At 51.9% G+C, this 18975-nt stretch overlaps 6 protein-coding genes across 6 annotated transcripts; 5 read left to right on the top strand and 1 right to left on the bottom strand.

Annotated features, from left to right (window-relative positions):
• Positions 1-285: 285 nt before the first annotated feature.
• Positions 286-2517, top strand: SNOG_02695 (hypothetical protein; the record flags this gene model as incomplete). The annotated part of the gene is made up of 5 exons (XM_001793242.1): positions 286-364; positions 416-1223; positions 1344-1588; positions 1727-2023; positions 2114-2517. 5 exons carry the CDS (start codon positions 286-288, stop codon positions 2143-2145), a joined length of 1461 nt encoding a protein of 486 aa, XP_001793294.1. The 3' UTR covers positions 2146-2517.
• A 416-nt stretch (positions 2518-2933) lies between these two features.
• SNOG_02694 (hypothetical protein) lies at positions 2934-4130 on the top strand (the record flags this gene model as incomplete). The annotated part of the gene is made up of 3 exons (XM_001793241.1): positions 2934-3775; positions 3897-3919; positions 3979-4130. The coding sequence occupies 3 exons, from the start codon at positions 2934-2936 to the stop codon at positions 4128-4130; spliced, it is 1017 nt and encodes a 338-aa protein (XP_001793293.1).
• A 234-nt stretch (positions 4131-4364) lies between these two features.
• On the top strand, positions 4365-4882 carry SNOG_02693 (hypothetical protein; the record flags this gene model as incomplete). Its single annotated transcript, XM_001793240.1, has 2 exons — positions 4365-4753; positions 4804-4882. The coding sequence occupies 2 exons, from the start codon at positions 4365-4367 to the stop codon at positions 4880-4882; spliced, it is 468 nt and encodes a 155-aa protein (XP_001793292.1).
• A 1050-nt stretch (positions 4883-5932) lies between these two features.
• On the top strand, positions 5933-6292 carry SNOG_02692 (hypothetical protein; the record flags this gene model as incomplete). Its single annotated transcript, XM_001793239.1, has 2 exons — positions 5933-6084; positions 6247-6292. The coding sequence occupies 2 exons, from the start codon at positions 5933-5935 to the stop codon at positions 6290-6292; spliced, it is 198 nt and encodes a 65-aa protein (XP_001793291.1).
• Positions 6289-9318, bottom strand: SNOG_02691 (hypothetical protein; the record flags this gene model as incomplete). Its single annotated transcript, XM_001793238.1, has 2 exons — positions 6289-9016; positions 9173-9318. The coding sequence occupies 2 exons, from the start codon at positions 9316-9318 to the stop codon at positions 6289-6291; spliced, it is 2874 nt and encodes a 957-aa protein (XP_001793290.1).
• Positions 9319-13584: 4266 nt separating this feature from the next.
• Positions 13585-15087, top strand: SNOG_02690 (hypothetical protein; the record flags this gene model as incomplete). The annotated part of the gene is made up of 1 exon (XM_001793237.1): positions 13585-15087. One exon carries the CDS (start codon positions 13585-13587, stop codon positions 14542-14544), a length of 960 nt encoding a protein of 319 aa, XP_001793289.1. The 3' UTR covers positions 14545-15087.
• Positions 15088-18975: the final 3888 nt, after the last annotated feature.

Genomic DNA, 18975 nt, shown 5'->3' with positions numbered 1-18975 from the left:
CTGCTGCCTACCGCGTGCCCTGTGTCACGCCACTGTCTTCGTGTGCCCCAGGTCTTGTTCCGTTGCATCTCGCCAGCCCATCGCACCCTCTCCGCAGCCTGGCTAGTTCCGTCATCAGGCGGGACTGCCTTATATCTAATCACGACGCCGCCCACTCGCAAGCGGAAGGCTTCTGAGGCAGACGGCCAGCTCACACTGTCAGGAGGGCCCCCTCAGAAGAGACAAACACCCGAATCTCTGCATCCCGATCTCCCTGCCACGCCCGTCACGAACGCTTCCGACAAGATGGACTCCGAGGACGAGTTCAACAGCTCCATGAGCGGAAATGATTTTGACGACGACAGCGACATGGATCTGGAAGATGGTATGGGTCACGTCCAAAGTGCTCACAGTTGCGGCTAACCCAAATGTATAGATTCCGACTTCGAGGTAGACGACGTGGGGTTCGAATCACAGGATAAGGATATCAAGCCGACCAGACAGGCTTACGAAGTCGAGTTCAAAGTCTTCGATCCCGCACAGATTCAAGCACAACAAGACAACCAGATCAATGAGGTGGCGACTATTCTCGGTCAACCCCCCGAAGCCGCCGCCATTCTCCTCCGGCATTCGCGATGGAACAAGGAGCGCCTGATAGACCAATACATGGACAAGCAAGAGGAGGTACTAGAAAATGCGGGCCTTGGCCAGGACGCAGCGACAAACCCGCCCAAAATTCAGAAGGTCAAGGGGTTCGTGTGCGACATATGCTGTGACGACAGCCCGGATTTGGACACTTTTGCAATGAAGTGCGAACACCGCTTTTGCGTGCATTGCTACAAGCAGTACCTGTCGAACAAGATCCAAGACGAGGGCGAGGCCGCGCGAATACGATGTCCGGGTGAGGGGTGCACGCGCATTGTAGACTCGAAATCGCTAGACATTCTGGTTTCACACGAGCTCCAAGCAAGGTATGTCGTGATGAAGCAGTCGAAAGCAGCAATGACTAACTGGCAAAGATACCAAGTCCTCCTAACACGAACGTACGTCGACGACCGAGAGAACTTGAAGTGGTGCCCCGCCCCAGACTGCAAATACGCTGTAGAGTGCCCTGTTAAGAGCAAGGACCTCACCAAGGTAGTACCGACTGTACACTGCGACTGTGGATCCGACTTTTGTTTTGGATGTACACTCGCCAACCACCAGCCCGCGCCATGTTCGTTGGTCAAGAGGTGGCTGAAGAAGTGCGAAGACGATTCCGAGACCGCAAACTGGATATCAGCAAATACAAAAGAATGTCCCAGGTGCAACTCGACTATAGAAAAGAACGGGGGCTGCAACCACATGACGTGCAGGAAATGTAGACACGAATTCTGCTGGATGTGCATGGGCATCTGGTCGGAGCACGGCACTAGCTGGTACAACTGTAATCGCTTTGAAGAGAAGAGTGGATCCGATGCGAGGGATGCGCAGGCAAAGTCACGACAATCGCTCGAACGATACCTTCACTACTACAACCGCTACGCCAACCACGAGCAGTCAGCCAAGCTCGACAAGGACATTTATCTCAAGACGGAGAAGAAGATGCAGCAATTGCAAAACACGACAGGTATACATTTCCCCCAGGGCGTCTGGGATGGTTTCACAACATTCCACAGTCGACATATGACGACGATGAATTTTGCGAATCACTCTAGTCCTCCCCACAGTCACTTGTTGGCATAAAGTAACTGACCATTGTAATCAGGCATGTCTTGGATCGAAGTACAGTTCCTTGACCAGGCTTCGCAAGCTTTGCAGCAGTGTCGGCAAGTGCTCAAGTGGACTTACGCGTTCGCCTACTATCTAGCGCGTAACAATCTCACTGAGATTTTTGAGGATAACCAGAAGGATCTCGAAATGGCTGTCGAGAACCTCAGTGAGATGTTTGAGAAGCCAATCGACCAGCTCCAAACACTCAAAGTGGACATGATGGACAAGACGTCATATTGCACGAAGCGTCGCATAATCCTCCTCAACGACACGGCCGAGAATCTCAAAGCAGGTACGTGTGAACATTAGCTATGTTACGAGCATTCGTTATAGCTATTCTATCGCGGCTTCTCTTCATGTTCACAACTAAAATGTACCATAGGTAATTGGGACTTCAATGTGCCTCTGTCGTAGGACCATAGCCAGCACAAATCCGCTCGTCAAGCAACTTTCAAGTTGCCGGGTGGCTCTCCACAGCACGATCGCAGCATACTGTGGAAGCGCATCACATGGGCATCTGCGCTCGTTGTTGGGTTTGCCTTCATCGTTAGGCTAGTAGGCCATTCACATATGGTGTGCCTTGACGGTGCGGAGCTAGCCATCATCATTCTTTGTTCAGCGTTCATGTATTACATAGTCTTGGAAATCGTCATAGGGGGCATGGTTCAATTGCATGGCGTCAATGTTTTATGGGCTATGTCGATTGCGAGCCTGGTGTAGAATTCGGCCAATAGAGGCGACGAAGAATCAAAGACTTTACCAATGCAGGTTTGCCTACGTGTAATTCTGAGGTTTGCTAAATACCCTTGCAGGCGCTCGCCGCAATCGATGTCGTTGTCTAGGCGAGTGTGGTTGAAAATGCGCGACTTTGTTGCTCAGCTCACTTCCGCGCAAATCTCATTCTTTCCACTTTTAGCACCCAATTCAAAGCGAGGTCTACGTATGTATGCCTACAAGGCTGAAACGTGATTGTTGGTGGCCTTATGCTTTGCCGATCCTTGATCTTCATATCATCCCTGTGCTGTCCGCAGCATCTTTTGAGAGGTTGGGGGCCTGAACGACGGGTCATCACAGCCCCTGTGCTTACAAGCAGAAGCCCAGCATTGATGGACCAACATCGCGCAGATTCCAAAGTGCAAATTGATGCTCTTTCTTTTGTTCTGTTCAACGCCCTTTTCCCGCTTTATGCCCGCTGATCCAGCATGGCACCGGAACCGGTCAAGCTGGATAACTTTGGCACCGTAACGCGAGAAGACTCCGTGCCTTCAACAATCTCAGAAATACAACGACCACGAAAATCCCGCTTCACAACATTCTGGAAGATCAGTCATGCCCAAGCCCACCAGGACCTCAAAAAACGAGGCTGGAAAGGCGCCTTCTGGACCCTCTGCTACCTCTTCTACTTCGGCCTGATCTACACCTTCAGCGCACTCGCCACACTATCATCCCCCGGCTCCATCATCACGAATAAACTAACGGCCTGCGCACCCGATGGCTCGCTGTACACGAACCCCGCCGAATTCAGTTTCTGGCGCGCCTCGGGGTTTTTCCAAGTCACCCTGGGCAGCGGCCACATGGCCTTCGCCCAAGCCAAAGTCGTCGACGTCGTGTGGGACGTCGTCTTCGGACGAGGCGGGCAAGCGCTGCTCACATTTCTCTCCTGGAAAGTCTTCACGCAATATGTCACGACATCGATGCAAGTCTCGCCGGTAACATTCAGCACCTTCCGCACCATCTTCGTGCAGGGCGAAGCATCAGCGCTGGGTGCGTGGCGGCTGGTTGCGGATTTCTCGCGCCGCCGCGGACTACAGAGTAGGCTGGCGATGGTGTTTGTGGTTGTGACGATGGTGTTTATCTTGGCGTTTCCGGTCCTGGCGAGTGCGATGACGGGGTATAGTGCGAATGTGGAGCCGTTTGTTAGGGGGGAGGGGGCGGAGTATGTGCCGTTTGAGAAGTTGAGGGCGTTGTATTTTGTGGTGCATGATGGGGATAGGATTGGCTTGGGGAAGGGGGAGAAGGTTATGGATTCGAGGTTTGGGAGTGGGTGTGAGTTGAAGTCTTGTTGGTGTGCAGATGTGGTTTGGGGCTGACTGAGTGATAGATGAAGCTTTGTATACATCCACTTGGACTCTGCATGATTGTGCTTTCACTAAGCATTCATGCAGTCTGGTCAACGATGTCACCGACTGTAAGTAGTCCAAGACCAGATCACGACCACATTAGTGTGCTGACACTATCTTCGATTAGATGTTAACAAGTACGGGAGTGGAGGGCAAATGCTCGCGTCTACATATGCGAATCTGACCCTGCCACCGCCCACACTTAACATCACAGCGTACTCGTTACCGCCAAAATTCATCAGGAGTCACGACTGGAAAAATGCAGTTCGGGACCCATAAAAAATCTTCAGTCATCCGGCGCGCATGGCGTGGGTCCAAGACGAGCGCATCTACAACACCACGGATATAAAAACCCTGGGACAATGTCAGCCAACAAAAGTCCGTATAAAGTCCCTCCCCGCCATCTTCCCAAACACCTGCTAACCCCACCAGACTTATAACTGGGGCTTTTCCTTCATCCAAACCATCCTCCTAATCATCCTCCTCCTTATCTGGTCCACCGGCACATACACCATGTACCTCTCCTCCCTCGCGCTCCTACATAAACGCGGCCGCTCCAAATCCAATGTCGTCGGCGAATACCAGGCTATCTTCGAACTCTCAAATGCAATGCACCTCGAACTAACCCAACACATCGGCTCCGAAGAGGCGAACAGTATCTCTCACCTCACCGAATCCCAGCTCCAGAAACACATCACCAGCTCCCTAAATGGCGGGTCTATAGCCTTCCACACCTCGTCTCTCTCGCAAGAGGGTACCTGTCGATTTCGCCACCTGCTCAGGAAAGAAAGCTGGTGGATAGGGTTTCTGGTGCTGGCGACGCCGTCAGCGGTGTGGTGCGGGTTTGTGCCGTATATGGCGCCGGCGGTTATGGTGTTGCCACTGCCAGTAGTGTTTGCTATGTATGTGCGGACGACGGGGGGGAGTGCGGGGGTGTTGCTGTTTTGGCCAGGCGTGGTGCTGGGGCTGGCACAGGTGGGGCTTATGGCAGTGCCGTTGATGTTTATGGGGAGATAGCGCAACGTAAATGAATTTGTTTTGGACGTGGAAGACTTGTGAAGATATTCACATCTGCTGAGATCAGTGCTCGTTCCTGGCAGTGATGAGCAGTGTTTCGAAACGTCACCGTCACTGTCACTGTCGTATGCAGCTCGCTGAACAGCACACGCGATGACATGGGCATCACTCTTCTCTTGTCACACTTTGACGGGAGAATTCACGCACCAGATCATTCCCTGTATTACATTCTTTTCAAGCCTATTGTACTGCAGCATGTTTCCCTCATGCTGAAGAACCGCGTTGATCGTGTTCTCCTCCATTCTATATCATATACACATCTACTCCGCCAGCACATCTACCAAGTGATCCATGACACCATCGCTTTTCTGTAACTGTAGCATGACCACAGCCACCCATCCGCGACTCCACAACCACGTCCCTAGCCTCTTCACACGCTGAAGTTATATAAGTCCCTCGCTCAAAACGAAGACCTAGCGCTGACAGTCAGTGGTCAGCGTCACCATTGGCTGTGGTACTTCAAGCCAGTGGCTCAGCGTTCGTTTGCATGAGGCTGGTTCTGCAGTTCGTGACATATACTGACAATAAGCACAAATTACTGCTCCTAAACGATTACTACTACTATTACTAGGCTTACTTAGTTACCTTTTGCTACTTATTGCTTACATAAGCAGTAAGCAGTAATATTAAGCAATAGTGTTACTTGCTGTTAGACGCGCTGTTGATCTGATATGTTTCCATTTCACAACACCCTCAAGCAAATTTTAGTCTCTCGATGTGAAAGTGCAGCTCTGAATCATGTAACGTGGCTTGTCTACCCCTCCGACAGCAGAGCTTGATGGGACAAATGAACACACGTCATGCTGTGTTGTGTAGGAACTTCAATATGATACATGCTGACACGCTGCTCACACGCTGCTGACCATAATCACGTAAATATTAATCCTAGACTCACAGCCAAGTAGAGCTCTTCACCGACAGCTTGCATAAAATTTTGCCGATCGAACTTGAAAACTTCGCCTCCACACTGACAAAGCTGAAGCTACGCTCTATAAATCAACATCATGCCTCAGAACAGCAGCGACACCAAGAAATCGCAGGGTCAACCAGCAGCGAAGCCGATGACAGAGAAGGAACAGGAGCCAAAGCCCGAGATGATAGCTAACTTGCGGAACATCAAGGATCACCCAGCGTCTTGGATGACTTACGGGGATGTGTATGATGGGCGAAAGGATGGGCTGTGATCGTGGCGTCAACAAGGAGACATCTGAAAATAAATGAAAATGGTCAGAACATCAGCTTCGATGACTCTCCTTGCAAATGTGAGGTATCTAATTAACTACCATTCAACTAAAAACAATGCCATACCGAACCACAGCACAGTCCCAGACGCCTTGCTACTCATACAAAAACTGCGCTTTTAACTACCAGCCACAACGGCCAAGCCATCGTAAATCTGCCTCTTGACCCTGAAGAATGTCGCAGCATCATTATTCCTCGCGTCAGTGTTTCCATACGCTCCTCCATCAACTTCAATCTGTCCTGTGGCTGTTTTCCTGACAGCCACAGTGCCGTTGATGACCAGCACACCCTCGCCTCGGAACTCTGCTTCCATGCCGTTGCTCTTCATGAGCTTACGCAGATCGGCGAGACGTAGGTCGCCGACGTGGAAAGGTTGCGCGACTGAACGCACAGCGGTAGCCATGTTCGCTGGGACAACGTCGAGAATGGGAGTTGAGCTTGATTCGAGCAGTGATGACACTGGGACAGCAGGGGCATCCAATCTAGCTTTCTTCTTCGCGGAGCCTTCTTCTTCTTTTGGCGGTGCGTCGAGAGTGGCGGCAGCGAGCCGGCCAGTGATGGCGACAACGCCCATACCACGGACGTTTTGCCAGTGGAGGTTGCGCACCATTGTGCGACTGAGTTTGACGGTCCATGCGTTTGTGTCGACACTTGCGTCGACGACGATACCGATAGTGGGTGTAAAGACATCAATGGCGGCAGAAGCCTCCAGGCCTACGTTGAGAGCGGTTCTGCAGATTTCTGCGAGCTCCATGGTTTCTGCTTCCTCTCCGCCAATGAGAATGAGTTTTCGTGGCTTGACGAGCGGTATGATGTTTTGGATCGTACGTCTGTCGTGCAGACCAGAGAAGTCGACGAAAGATATCTGACACCGGAGTTCGATGATTTCCGAGTCGATGATGACTTTTGTGGGACCGTCAACTTTGTCGGGATCATCTTCTGGTTCGCTGTCGGACTCTGCCATTTCTGTATCGCCTTGGTCATCGCCGTCGAGCTTCCGTCGTCTTTGCTTTTCTTTGGTCTTGGAGCTGTCGATGACATTAACGAGGTCATCCCATCGTCTCTTTTGACCGACTGTGTTTTCTTTCTTTGTGCTCTCTCCTCGCAGAGTGTCACCTCCAACATTGTCTTCTTCGTCTGCACGAGCAAACTCTTCCGGTCGGATCAGGTCACCAAAGTCGTCTTGCTTTCTCCGCTTCTGCTGGTGGGGAAACAACTTCTCTTTTCCTTTCTTTCCTCTTACCTCGTAGTCGTAAACATTCTTCCGGCGGATAAGGATGTTGACGCCCAGCTCCGCATCAGTCAGACCTAATTTGTTACGTGCATGTTGGAGTGCTGCCGTGGTATTGAGAATTTTGCCTCCGTGTCCATCAGCCGACTCTTCGGAGCTTTCAGATGTAGTGGATGATCGGTCGTCTACCACGTCTGCGGACGTCTCCAGAGTGGTCCCGCCGTCACCAGTCATGGTGTTGTGCAGTTGTCTCTGCCTGGCAAGAAATTGTTGGTATAGGGGTACCTCATCGCCCTCGAGTGCGACAGTGCGGACTGTACTTATTGAGGCTTGTTGGCCAGACACATCTACCATGGTAGAGTCGAGCGAGTCGTCTCCAGAATTCACAGAGCGCTCGTTCCACAGATCCCAAAGGTAGCGTCCTAGACCCTTCTCCTGCGTACCGAGCTCCCCGACCCTTTCCGTAAGAATGACCAGGTTCTTCTCGTCTGATGCGAGACTTCTGATTGCATCTTTGGAGAACCCCCATTCGAGCGAGGTATCGCTGGCAAGAATGACGCGCGGTTCGGTAGCATTGAGCATCCGTGTGACACGTGCCTTCTTTTCGAGCAGAGTAATGTGTTGAAAGTCGAAAGGAGTCCTGATGCCTCGACCATCGTCTCTGCCAGGTGCACCTCGCACATTGCGCTGGCCTTGGCCCTCGGCGGCACCACTTGCGGCTTCGAATTCCTTCACGATGCCTTCACCCATCCACTCCAGCATGCTTCGGACGTAACGCATGGTCGCTCCTCCCGTCCTGCTTGCAAGATAGGCTTTCGCATTCTTCAAGGGGCTGTTGTTTTCCGACCTAGCTGTTTCGCTGTGCCATGACTTCTCGAGCAGATAGGCAATCTCCAGAATTCGTGCGCTTGAGTCGCAGGGTATGAGAACCGAGCCGCCCTTGGCTACCGTATCTCTGATCATGGACAATAACTCTTCGTCTCGCTTGCTAGGGGCTTTGGCGACCTTGACTAGACCCGAGTTCTTGCTGCTACATATCATGGCAGTGGGGCGACGCAGCTGCTCCAAGACCTCTGAACCACCAGTGCCGGTGCCCAGCCACGCGGCTCCCGAAAGCACGTGTTCTCTCGCCTGGTTCCAGTCTACGGCATACACCACAGACTCCATGCCATGCTGGATGTGCCATATCGACCCCCCCAATGTGTGTCCTGCGCTGTATGCGGTGATTGTAAGGCCGTTGAGGGGCGGTGAGAATGACGACGGGATCGGCTGATGCGGCTGAGAATACCTCAGAGGGGTGATGGCGCCAAAATAGTTGGCGATTTCCTCTTGTGTAGGTGCCTGTAGCAGTATGTTGGGGTTCTTGCCGCCCTTCAAGGCCGAGGGGAACGAGTATGCGGATTCGGTCAGGGCATCCGTAGGTAGTATCGAAGACGCCAATGGCGTAGACGCGTAGAGATCCTGAAGGAGGGTTCTGCCGAGCGATATGACGGGCACGGTCGCGTAAACGGGGACGCGCGAGAACAGCGGGAAGTTCTTGCAGCAATGCACATATGCTCCAAGATGGGCCGTAGTTGCGTGGGTGAGCAGTACGAAGGAGAGGGTAGAGACATGTCTGCAGAATAGAACATCAGCTTGTATTCTACATACTGTGAAGTGAAGCCTATGTAGCCGCGATAGAATATAGTCCGACAAGGGATCCACTGCTTGCTCTCCGTGAAGACTGTCCACGGCGTGCGCGCGTTTCGTTCTACATGACCTCAGCACCTACCTCTCAATTTCTTTCAGCTTTGCGACATCAAAACTCTCATCCCAGCCTACGTCGATGAGGATCTTGATACCTCCATCGAATTCCAGCAGCGACTGCGACGCCGCCGAGGACGATTGCGCGCCTAGTAAAGGAGTGAAGTTGAACATGATGCTGGATCCTGGGCGTTGAGTCTGACGCGCGATCAAGGAATCAGTCGCGCATTATCATGGAATGTGCTCCATGCAATAGGTTGGCGCATGTTCTGAGGTACAAAGGGCAACGTCCGAGCTCGATGCCCTGATTATGTAATGCGTCGCCGCTCATCACGTGCACAGCCTTGGCTCAACCTTCACATCCCCCCCTGCAGCAATCGATGCACGTATCTCCTAAAGTTCGACTGCAGCTGCACACTACACATCGAGCTCAATGCTCGGACAGCGCACCACATATTTTACCGGCGACCAACACCAAATTGGCGAAATGATGGAATAAGGTTCTCACCTACATTACCCACCTATCACAGCGACTCGATGTCCTCGTCTCATAAGACACTCGAACGCGCAGATAATCCTTCACGTTGACCATTCTGTACCTAGGCAGACATCCCGAAAGCGCCGACGAAAAAAAACACAGCGCAATGCACCAAGACGGAGCCGCGGTACCTACGCTGCCGATCATAAACCACGCCACATGCAGGCCGCTGTACTGCCACACATACAAAACACGGCAATATTCCGCACCATAGCAATACGTTGTCCTAGTACCACAACAGGCTGCATGCGCGTCGGTGATTGCGCGCAAAGCTCCTCTCGCTCGACAATATTACCACGTTTAGCTCGCGAGCTCTCTGACCAGGTGCCCAGAATTACACCTAGTCTTCACTTGGTCACTCAACAGTGGCTCCCGCTATTGAGGTGGCTGCAGCTGTCGACTGCATGGGTTTGCCACGAGCGAATGACATGTCTCAACCCTCCCAAGCAACCCCGCAGTAACAGTCTGCCGCTAAAATATGCAAGTCACACTTCGCACCGCTCGTATCCACATTTTCGGCTGCAGGCGTCCGATCCGATTTCATACAGTACGTACACGATAACAGGCTATTGTGGACCTTTCATCACTGACGCCGCGTCCCAGAGCGAAGGGACACCTTTCCCCATTACTCCACGATTATTGTGGAGCTGTCTATCTAGCTTACTGTGTAACTTCTACAGCAAAGATGCGTTAAGAACCTTTATACCAGATCACTCGTTTGCCAGCTTGGAACAACACCATCGGACCAATCTCGGCCTTATTAAATCCACAAGGCAGGGAGGCCGAGAGCTCTCCACTTGTCGATTCATGTTAGATCGCAGATGCTGATAGCCTGACGATGGCATTCGATCTTTGTCAAGGAAGATGGCTCCACAGCATTCGGCACACGTTTGACGATATAACGTCATGGAACACACGCTCGCTCCGATAAGACCCCCTACAAATTCTGCTCTTACGAGGAATTAGCCATGAACGAGTCATAGAATAGCTCATTCACGTCTAATTAGAGTTGACTTTGGATGTCATCGATTGAGAATCGCATGACACAGGCGTGTCTGCAAGTTGAATCCAATCTCCGTAATCTGGTTTTATCAGAAGCGCTCGGTGCAAGCCGAGGGCTAGGGAGCTTTGGCGCCCGGCACGGCGGCCTTGAGCCACGTCAAGGGGCGTGCGTTTTTGAGTTCAATCTTCCCGTTTCCCGCCCGCAATGTACCGAACCATGAGCTCTGATCAAACAACTACGTTGAAACTCTCATGAACCGGGGTATCGTTCAAGTACGCAAACACACACATGGCGTAGAAACGGCTGTCAACGTTGCTGGGCTATGGCTTATATCCACTCCCCGTCCAGTCATAGATTACGGTAACGACTATATTGCTTTTGCTGCTGACGGGCGGAAGCGAGCTTGCGGGGAGTGGACATGGGTCTTTACTGTGGTATGACCTCTCAAAACAAACTCAGGTCTGTCGATGCTTCACTGAGAGAGATCTGCATGCAGTGGTTTGTATCCCTTGCCTTGTGGCTTAAAGCTCGATACGCTCAAGACACCGGTCTTCGTCATCCACCTTCATGTCACACAGTTGTTGAGAACTAATGTTCAGGGCTACCCCGAACAGGCTCGCGTGCGGCAAATGAAGCACCCTGTTCTCCTTGACTATGTGTTCTATACCGGGATCGTGTCTTTAGGACTCGCAGAATATGGAGAAGATATGTAACACAGCCTGCTGGAGCGGCGTTCCCATGTGGGGCCGCTTCACAACCCATCGATAATGGAGTTGCGACTCACTAGACCGATTGTGCGCGTGGCCCGGCGCATGGTGAAGCCAATTTTTTTCTTACTGACAGTAGTAAGCAGCAACAATCAAGGGGCCAACGAGGCGAGTCGGACTTTGCTTGATGCTTACTGGTTGATCAGACCAAGCCTGATACTGCAGAGTGGTGCCCAGCCTTCACACAGCATTTCAGTCTTGCCCCCGCGGGCACATCCTGGACCATGGCTTTCCGCTCCTTGCTAGTCAGCAAAACCCATGAAGCCGGCTGGATAGACACATTGCCAGGATAAGCCACTAGGGAGCACTTCATGCACACGACGACCCTCTCAACGCTAAGGACAAGTCGTAATCATATTGGGAGGTTCGCAGCGTCTGGGTCGTCTAGCGCTCACGCCGGCAACTCTTTCCAAGGCCATCTGCAGCTCCCGATGCCTTTCCAAAGTTGCTGACACAGTCCTGCGCGCGCTCAGTGCGTTTCTGCAAGCTTCGGTCTGCTCCCTGCTTTAAGTAGACGGCGGCCCGTCACAGTGGTCCACTTCCAGGGTTAAGTCTCCATACACTTTTAGAGACGAATCGACCGTCGTTATTGCGACGCTACTTTAACTCACTATATCACTCGTCTCTACCGTGCTGTGCAACCTGGCTCCCACACGCTGGCCCTCTTTTGCAGCACCCTGTCACTTTAATACCTGGAACCCTAGTCGTTAATTTCGTCTTACGTCCCCGCTCAGTAGATCATCCTCGCGCACCCGTCTATTCCTCTCCGCACGGTCGCGCTGCTCATATCCTCCTTCCGTCTGCTGGTGTGGACAAGTACTGCGGACATCCGTGAATACCTTACACCAATTCCTCTTGTCCTCCCTCGCCCTTGTTCACCGGCTTCTTCATTGCTCTACGGAACGTCGTTGTTCTGCCGCCGTATCATTAACTATTATTGGTTGTCAGTCCGCGCCCACGACTCGCCTAATACGCAATCCCCCGCTCTCACGCAACCTGCCGTGCGATCACTCGCGGCTTCAAAACGATCCCGCCCAGTGGTTCACCAGTGGCCACCAAAGGTTCGACGATAAAGTAGTGTCCCAAATCTGACATTTACTGTATCGGATGTCCTCTTGGAGTGCGATACTGTACAAACTGACTCCTGGGGTCAAAACTACTGCGATTGCGTGCAAGATTGAGGCCTCGTCGTTGTTTGCTACTGTACGCCTCGCACGGATGCAACGTCAGATGTCTACCACGCTCGACTTGTAACCATTGACACTCTTCCTGCCGGACCGAATGAACTCGATCCTCTCCTTCGGCCATCCGCCGCCCAGTGCGCACGCTCGTCTGAGCACCAGTTCCTCACCACAACCGTCCATGTCGTCCGCCAGCGACTCCCCGATGACCACACCCAACTTCGACTCCACCATCTTCAGCACTTCAGATACACAGTCAGAGTCGCGGTTAGACACACGGACAAGTTCTGTAGATGTTGTACCCAAGTTAGAAGAGACGGAACTACAGTTAGCGGATGTTAAAGAGGAATCTTTTGCAGATGATACAGCTATATCTCCCACAGAGCCCGTCCGGATAAGACGTGCTCGTGGTCGGCCACGCATACATCCACCACGATCTCCTACAGCTTTATCAAAGCAGGCAAAGGCACGATCAAAAACAGGCTGCACAACGTGCCGGAAGCGCAAAAAGAAGTGCGACGAGACGAAGCCCTTTTGTTAGTGTTGCCTGGTGTTGTGTGTGTGTATGATGTGGTTACTGACTTCATTTAGGTTTATCATGCCAGAAGAACAACATTCACTGCGAAGGGTACAAGCCCGTAGAAATATGGAAGAGCGGAAAAGAGAGGGCGGCTGAAGGTGCGACTCAGTTCGAGCGGAGCCAAGTGGAAGCTGACAACTTTTCAGCCCGAAAGCAAAGCGTGGAAGTCAAGTTCGAACTACCACCGCTGATGGAAGGCGTGGGAGAACGACCTCGATCGAGACCTGCTACAGCACTTCGTCAGTCGAGCTAGTGCTGTGCTCAGCTTACATGGAGACCAGTCGACAAATCCCTTCACGAGAATCCTCTTGCCCATGGCTTTGCAGCATGAAGGTCTGATGCATTCTGTGCTGTGTTTGTCGGCCTCGCACATGTACTCAGTGAATCCCTCACAAGAGTATGAAGATAGGCAGGCGCACCATCGCGGCAAGGCTCTCCAACTTCTGAAGCAGGACCTTGAGCGACAGAAGGCCGGTGAAGGCGGGGTTATGATCTTTGAAGATTGTAATGTCGCTCAAATCCTGCTGCATCTTCTGCACTCCATATGTGACGGCAACACGTCAGGAGAATACCGGATGCATATGGTCGCTGCGAAGCAGATCGCGATGACACAAAAGTCTAGTAATCCCGAGTTTCAGTCTCTCTTCGACGAGTTCTTCTACTACCACTGGATTGCTAGTCAGATCACCTCCCTTGATGGCAATGACGTACCGATGATGGAAAACTTTAGCCTTCCTTTCGAGATCAACCCTGAAACCGCTGCGCTCATTGGTGTTTCAGATGGTCTGTTCGGCTTCATCTCTAAGATCAGCAATCTACGACGGAGACTGCGCATTCGCATCGACGAGAAGACCGAGCCTACTATGGATTACGAGGCTTTGCTTGCGGCCCACGCGATCGACAGTGGCTTGCGTACTTGGGTTTGCCCACAGACACCGGGCACTCCTCGTTACACTTTATCTATGCTGTACCGCCAGGCGACCTGGGTGTACCTCTACCGTACAACGAAAGTGTCACGCCCACATCCTTACATAAAAAATGCCGTGGACGATGGCATTCGATACATTAATGAACTGCCTGCCGAAGGCTGGATTCAGAGCAACGTCTTACTGCCGCTATTTTTAATCGGTTGCGCTGCATTTGAGGAGCAACAACGAGTAGAGGTCAATCGAGCATTCACTGGCCTCATCGCATGCACGGGGCTTGGTAATATTGGCTTCGCGAAAGAGGTGGTGGATGACATATGGAAGCTTATGGACGCTGGTGATGAGGAATCATGGGACTGGGAAAAGATCATCAATGCGAAGGGTTGGGACTTTTTGGCTACATGAACAGGCGGGTTCGATCACTATTGCGCAACGCCCCTCGGTTTACGTTTTCGATTTTGGGATTTTGGCGATGTCCTTCTAGGAGCAAAAGGAGTTTGGTGTGCAGGAGACTACATTCAAGCATCGGCCGGCACGTCCTGAGCGTCTCGTAGGCGACATGCTACGACCGATGATTGAGTTGCATTGGGTAGGCTTATTTCGCATACAACGGCCGGATCAGGTACGAGCCGATTGGCAAAATGGGCTCTGTTTGTGTATCATTTGCGTCGCTTCGGCGATTACTTCTCTTTGAGTACTTTTTTTTACAGCTCGTCGCCCACATTGCGACAGGGTTTTCGGTCTTGGTCGGCAATGTCTGCGCGCACATACATCTTGCATTTGGTTGGGCACTGTTGTACACATGGCAGGGACATATTCGTTGCGGGTTTGCAGTTCGTGCATGGCTGACGACGCAGGAGGCAGAACAGGTTCCTTGATTCGCGACAGCATGAAGTGCCAGCTTCTCCTGCCGCTGAAAAATGCAAGATTAACCCACTCTTCGTCTCCATATTCAGCTCACCAAAAAGTGCATTATGAGTTAGCGAACAACGATCTGCCTCGGCGAGAAGACGGAGGATCGATTGTTTTGCACTGGCCCAGCAAGGACGAACTGGAACGCCTCCGCAGCGCTCTACCTTGTCAGCGGTGCATTTGTCCTCCAACCAAACCGGCGCTTTCTCATGCGGCCCCATGTGAAGAATTCTAAAGCCATGCAATACTAGCTTCGTCTCGAGTCTGACATGCAGCCATGTCTGAATTGGTTTGCTGTGCATTTACCCGCCGTCGATCGGGTGCAGCTAGAGAGCTCCACACCTTGGATAGCTTGGACATCAACCGGGCAGTAAGGGAGCCATTGTGCCGTTGAAAGATCGGCCCAAGGTTCAGTCTCCGAGTTTTCGTGGAAGCGTGGGATGCTCCGAGTTCCATTGCTGGACAAGTGGCGTGAAGCACCTTGAAATGTGCCACGACAACGTTTTCAAAGTTCGTTTCAACGTGCTTCACCCCGCAACAACTTCGAGGAGCACCGCAGGAGCAGCAGTCTGCAAGTAGATGCCGTTGCGCGGCATTACGACGTCACCGCGTCGTGGCATCATCACTTTCGGCCCTTCTCTGACTTAGAGGTCTTGTGTTACCCCCACGCATGATGCAAGTTGATGGGCCACATGAGGATAGACCAAACAGCCTAAAAGAGGAGTTTGCGCGGCGTACTGTATTGGTACCTGGCAGTACCTTTGCACCGGTACATAGCTGACCACGATACTGATTCATCACCCGAGTCTTTATCGCAAACATCGTTCTGTGATCACGCTTTCTTGCCTCGCTTATGACTACGTTGACGCGAGCCCTTGCATGTTGAATCATGAACAGAGTGAGGCGCATGTGCACACGTTGGAAATCGGAATAAGTATCCACAAGCAAGCCACCGGTCGTTCTATTACTGGCCTTTGCTCAATGATCTACGGTGAGCCCAAATGACCCGATAAGCAGGCTTGCGGCAGCCGTTGCAGGTTCGTGAAATTACGCCTCTCGCCTCTCGCCTCTCGCCTCTCATCACACCGTTCACATACACCGGTACACATGGCGTCTTTAGGGCGGGAATAAGGCATACCAGCCAGGTGATGTACTAACATGAATCTAGCTAACTGACGCTGCCCAAATTAGTATACCGCATATCTCTAGTATCCAAATGCAGGCATTTGCCCGACCAACTGGACACTCGAACAAACGGCAAGTTGCAGTCTACGTCGCACGGTGCCTGCATATCTCGGAGGCTGCAAGTGCACGATGCCGATGTAGCTCCAGACCAGACACTATTACGCAGCTTTCAAGGCACCAGAATCGAGTGCGCGGTGCAGCCATGTCGCGTAGTATGGAGAACTCAGCGCAGTTCTGAGTTCGCGGCTGGCTAGCTCACCACCGGTCAGAATGTCAACCGCGACGGGCCAATTAGCAAGCATAGCGAATGGACAAGCACGCTATTCATCGACGGACAAACACGCTTTTGCTTCACAGTATTCTATCGGCCTGCTCCGACAATATGGCAAACGTGATCGAGATGTCATGCGAACTGGGATGCTCGCCTCGTGCGCGTGAACGTGCTGCAGCCAAGGCGATTTAGGCTGACAGTATCAACGGACCTGCAGCTGACACGAGGCAATTGCCATCGTCAGCTTCTAGATTCTGGGTGGCTTCGGCTTAAGCAGCCGAGATTGGGAAGTATGCCATAACTCGTAGGGCTGGTGAGTCGCTGCAGCGGTGAGCGGCTCTCTGGCGTCTCAACTTGCGGTGTAACACATCGCCTCTGCAAAAGCTGGATATCCGGACTTGTTGTCAAGGGTATGCGATTCTTCGACGGGAGCTGCAAGACACTGCTAAGGCGGGATTACGTGCAGAGACGGCTGTTGCGAAGCGATGGACGGGATGTCTGCACGAGCAGAAGACTAATCCTTGAAGCTACATACGACCTCCACTACAGGCCCACATTGTGAGTTCCCTGTTGAACCACACTCTTTACCATGTTCACATATTGTATGCAACACTTGAATCGTGCAGGATTCATTGACATCTGTTACATCTAGACAGATCTTCCGCCTCCACTGTTCGGCAAATGGAGCCGTAATGCCCGGTGGGTCAACTCCCATCAATGCAAGATTCACAGATTGTGTCGCTAGGCGCTCACGATTCCCGAAAGGGTTCAGAACACACGCAGTCGATTCCCTACAGCGACGGCTCGGGGCTCTGAGAGGCAGGAGCCCGTTCCGTGGGACCACATCATGTCGTCAACATTCGATGTCAAGGGTTCGGCCGTTGTGAAGAGGCGCGGCCTCTTATGCTTGGCCAATGAGAAAATTAGAAATACATATTTCACGATATCACATGCAGGGAAATCTGTCAATCTGTCAGGATCGCGTGGGTCGTGGGTTACATCGTGGCCCGTCGATATCACATTCTTGATTTCCGACCTTGAATCTCGATCGGGTGAAACTCCGATTCGTTGCGGATAGATGTGATCGGATGTTCTTTGATGCATGTACCCTACTGGACGATGGTCGCGACAGGGGAGCAGTTGAAGTCTGGATGAGAAACTATGCAGTCACACGCATGGCTTGGGTTGTGATAGAAATGTAAGCCAGAACCTAAGTCAGATCTCCCGCATCCAGACATTAGACATTGCTAGAGAAAGCGCCGTACTTGAAGGCGTGTACGATTGATCATTGATCCTGAAGTCACTGATATACAAGTTGGCCCAGGCGTGTCAAAGGGATTGTATGCATGTGTGACATCGTGTGCAAGTGTAGTAGATCTTATTACGAGAGCTGAATCTGAGCATAGATATAATTCCTTTCTAGAACCAGTAGTGCAAAGACTAGCGCAGAATTATGTAGCTAGCCGCACGATGGATGCATGAATCTTTGGCCAAGCAAGATCCGAAAGCAGAATGGCATGTGTGCAGTTTTCGGACACACTCCGTATAGACGGGGAGACTTCCAGTTAGCGGTGTTCTGTCTCCAAGATTCGGTGCTACTTTCGGCCTCATACAAGGACACGAAGAGGTCGCTTGGGGGGACCTCGGCTGCCGACGGAGTTTGTTTTACGCGAACAAGGACAGCTGAACATTGTCGAGGTCGACTGCGATCTACGGTAAAACTGAAAACTTACCCGATTAGGCAGTTTGCGTGATGCAATCTACGGTCGGTGAACACTGTATCATGGCAAGACATGGGACGAAAATCAAATCATGAGTGGGAAGAACGTTGGAATGTCACTAACACCGACCAGCACAATGTGCACTATGATCAACCCAATACCATGGTAGCCAACAAGTCGGATGCTCAATAAGGCAGGACCCAGGCTTTTCAGAGGCATCTTACAAAGAACGCATCGGAAGAGCTCAAACAGCACGCAAGCGGTTAGAAAGCGACCAAGATCCTAGCACCCCATGAAACGAGGCACAATCGTGCCAGGGTCTTCCTCTAGATGCTGCGTCTCAGAGGCCCAGCCCTTACGCCGGACCCATCTTCAAACCTTAAGACTCACAGCTTGGTTGGATAGACATCAGCAGCTTTGTTGTAGTACGATATGCAAAGTGTGCGACAGTTAGAAGTGGTGCGAGGTCCTTTATTCCGCAGTCTTCGGACCGCGATTTAATAGCTCCTGCAATGCAGCCCGTAGCCGAGCCCTGCAAACACCTTCGGTTAGGAAGCGAGAGGGGTCTGCAACCAAACAGCGTGTCCGCGTGAACGAGATCTCGCCTGCGCCGCCCTCTTCTTCACTCAGCTTCTATTTCGTTATGGGCTTGATCTGTCTATCGATACCGCCATGGAGCCTCGACCGAAGAGTATCGCAGAGTCGGAAGTTCTGTGAAGAACGCGACAATGATATACAAGCGACCGG

Source organism: Parastagonospora nodorum, assembly GCF_000146915.1.
Source record: "Parastagonospora nodorum SN15 chromosome Unknown scaffold_4, whole genome shotgun sequence".
NCBI classification, from domain to species: Eukaryota; Fungi; Ascomycota; class Dothideomycetes; order Pleosporales; family Phaeosphaeriaceae; genus Parastagonospora; species Parastagonospora nodorum.
Note: the sequence above shows the minus strand (reverse complement) of the source record. Positions and strands in the feature narration are given on the sequence as shown.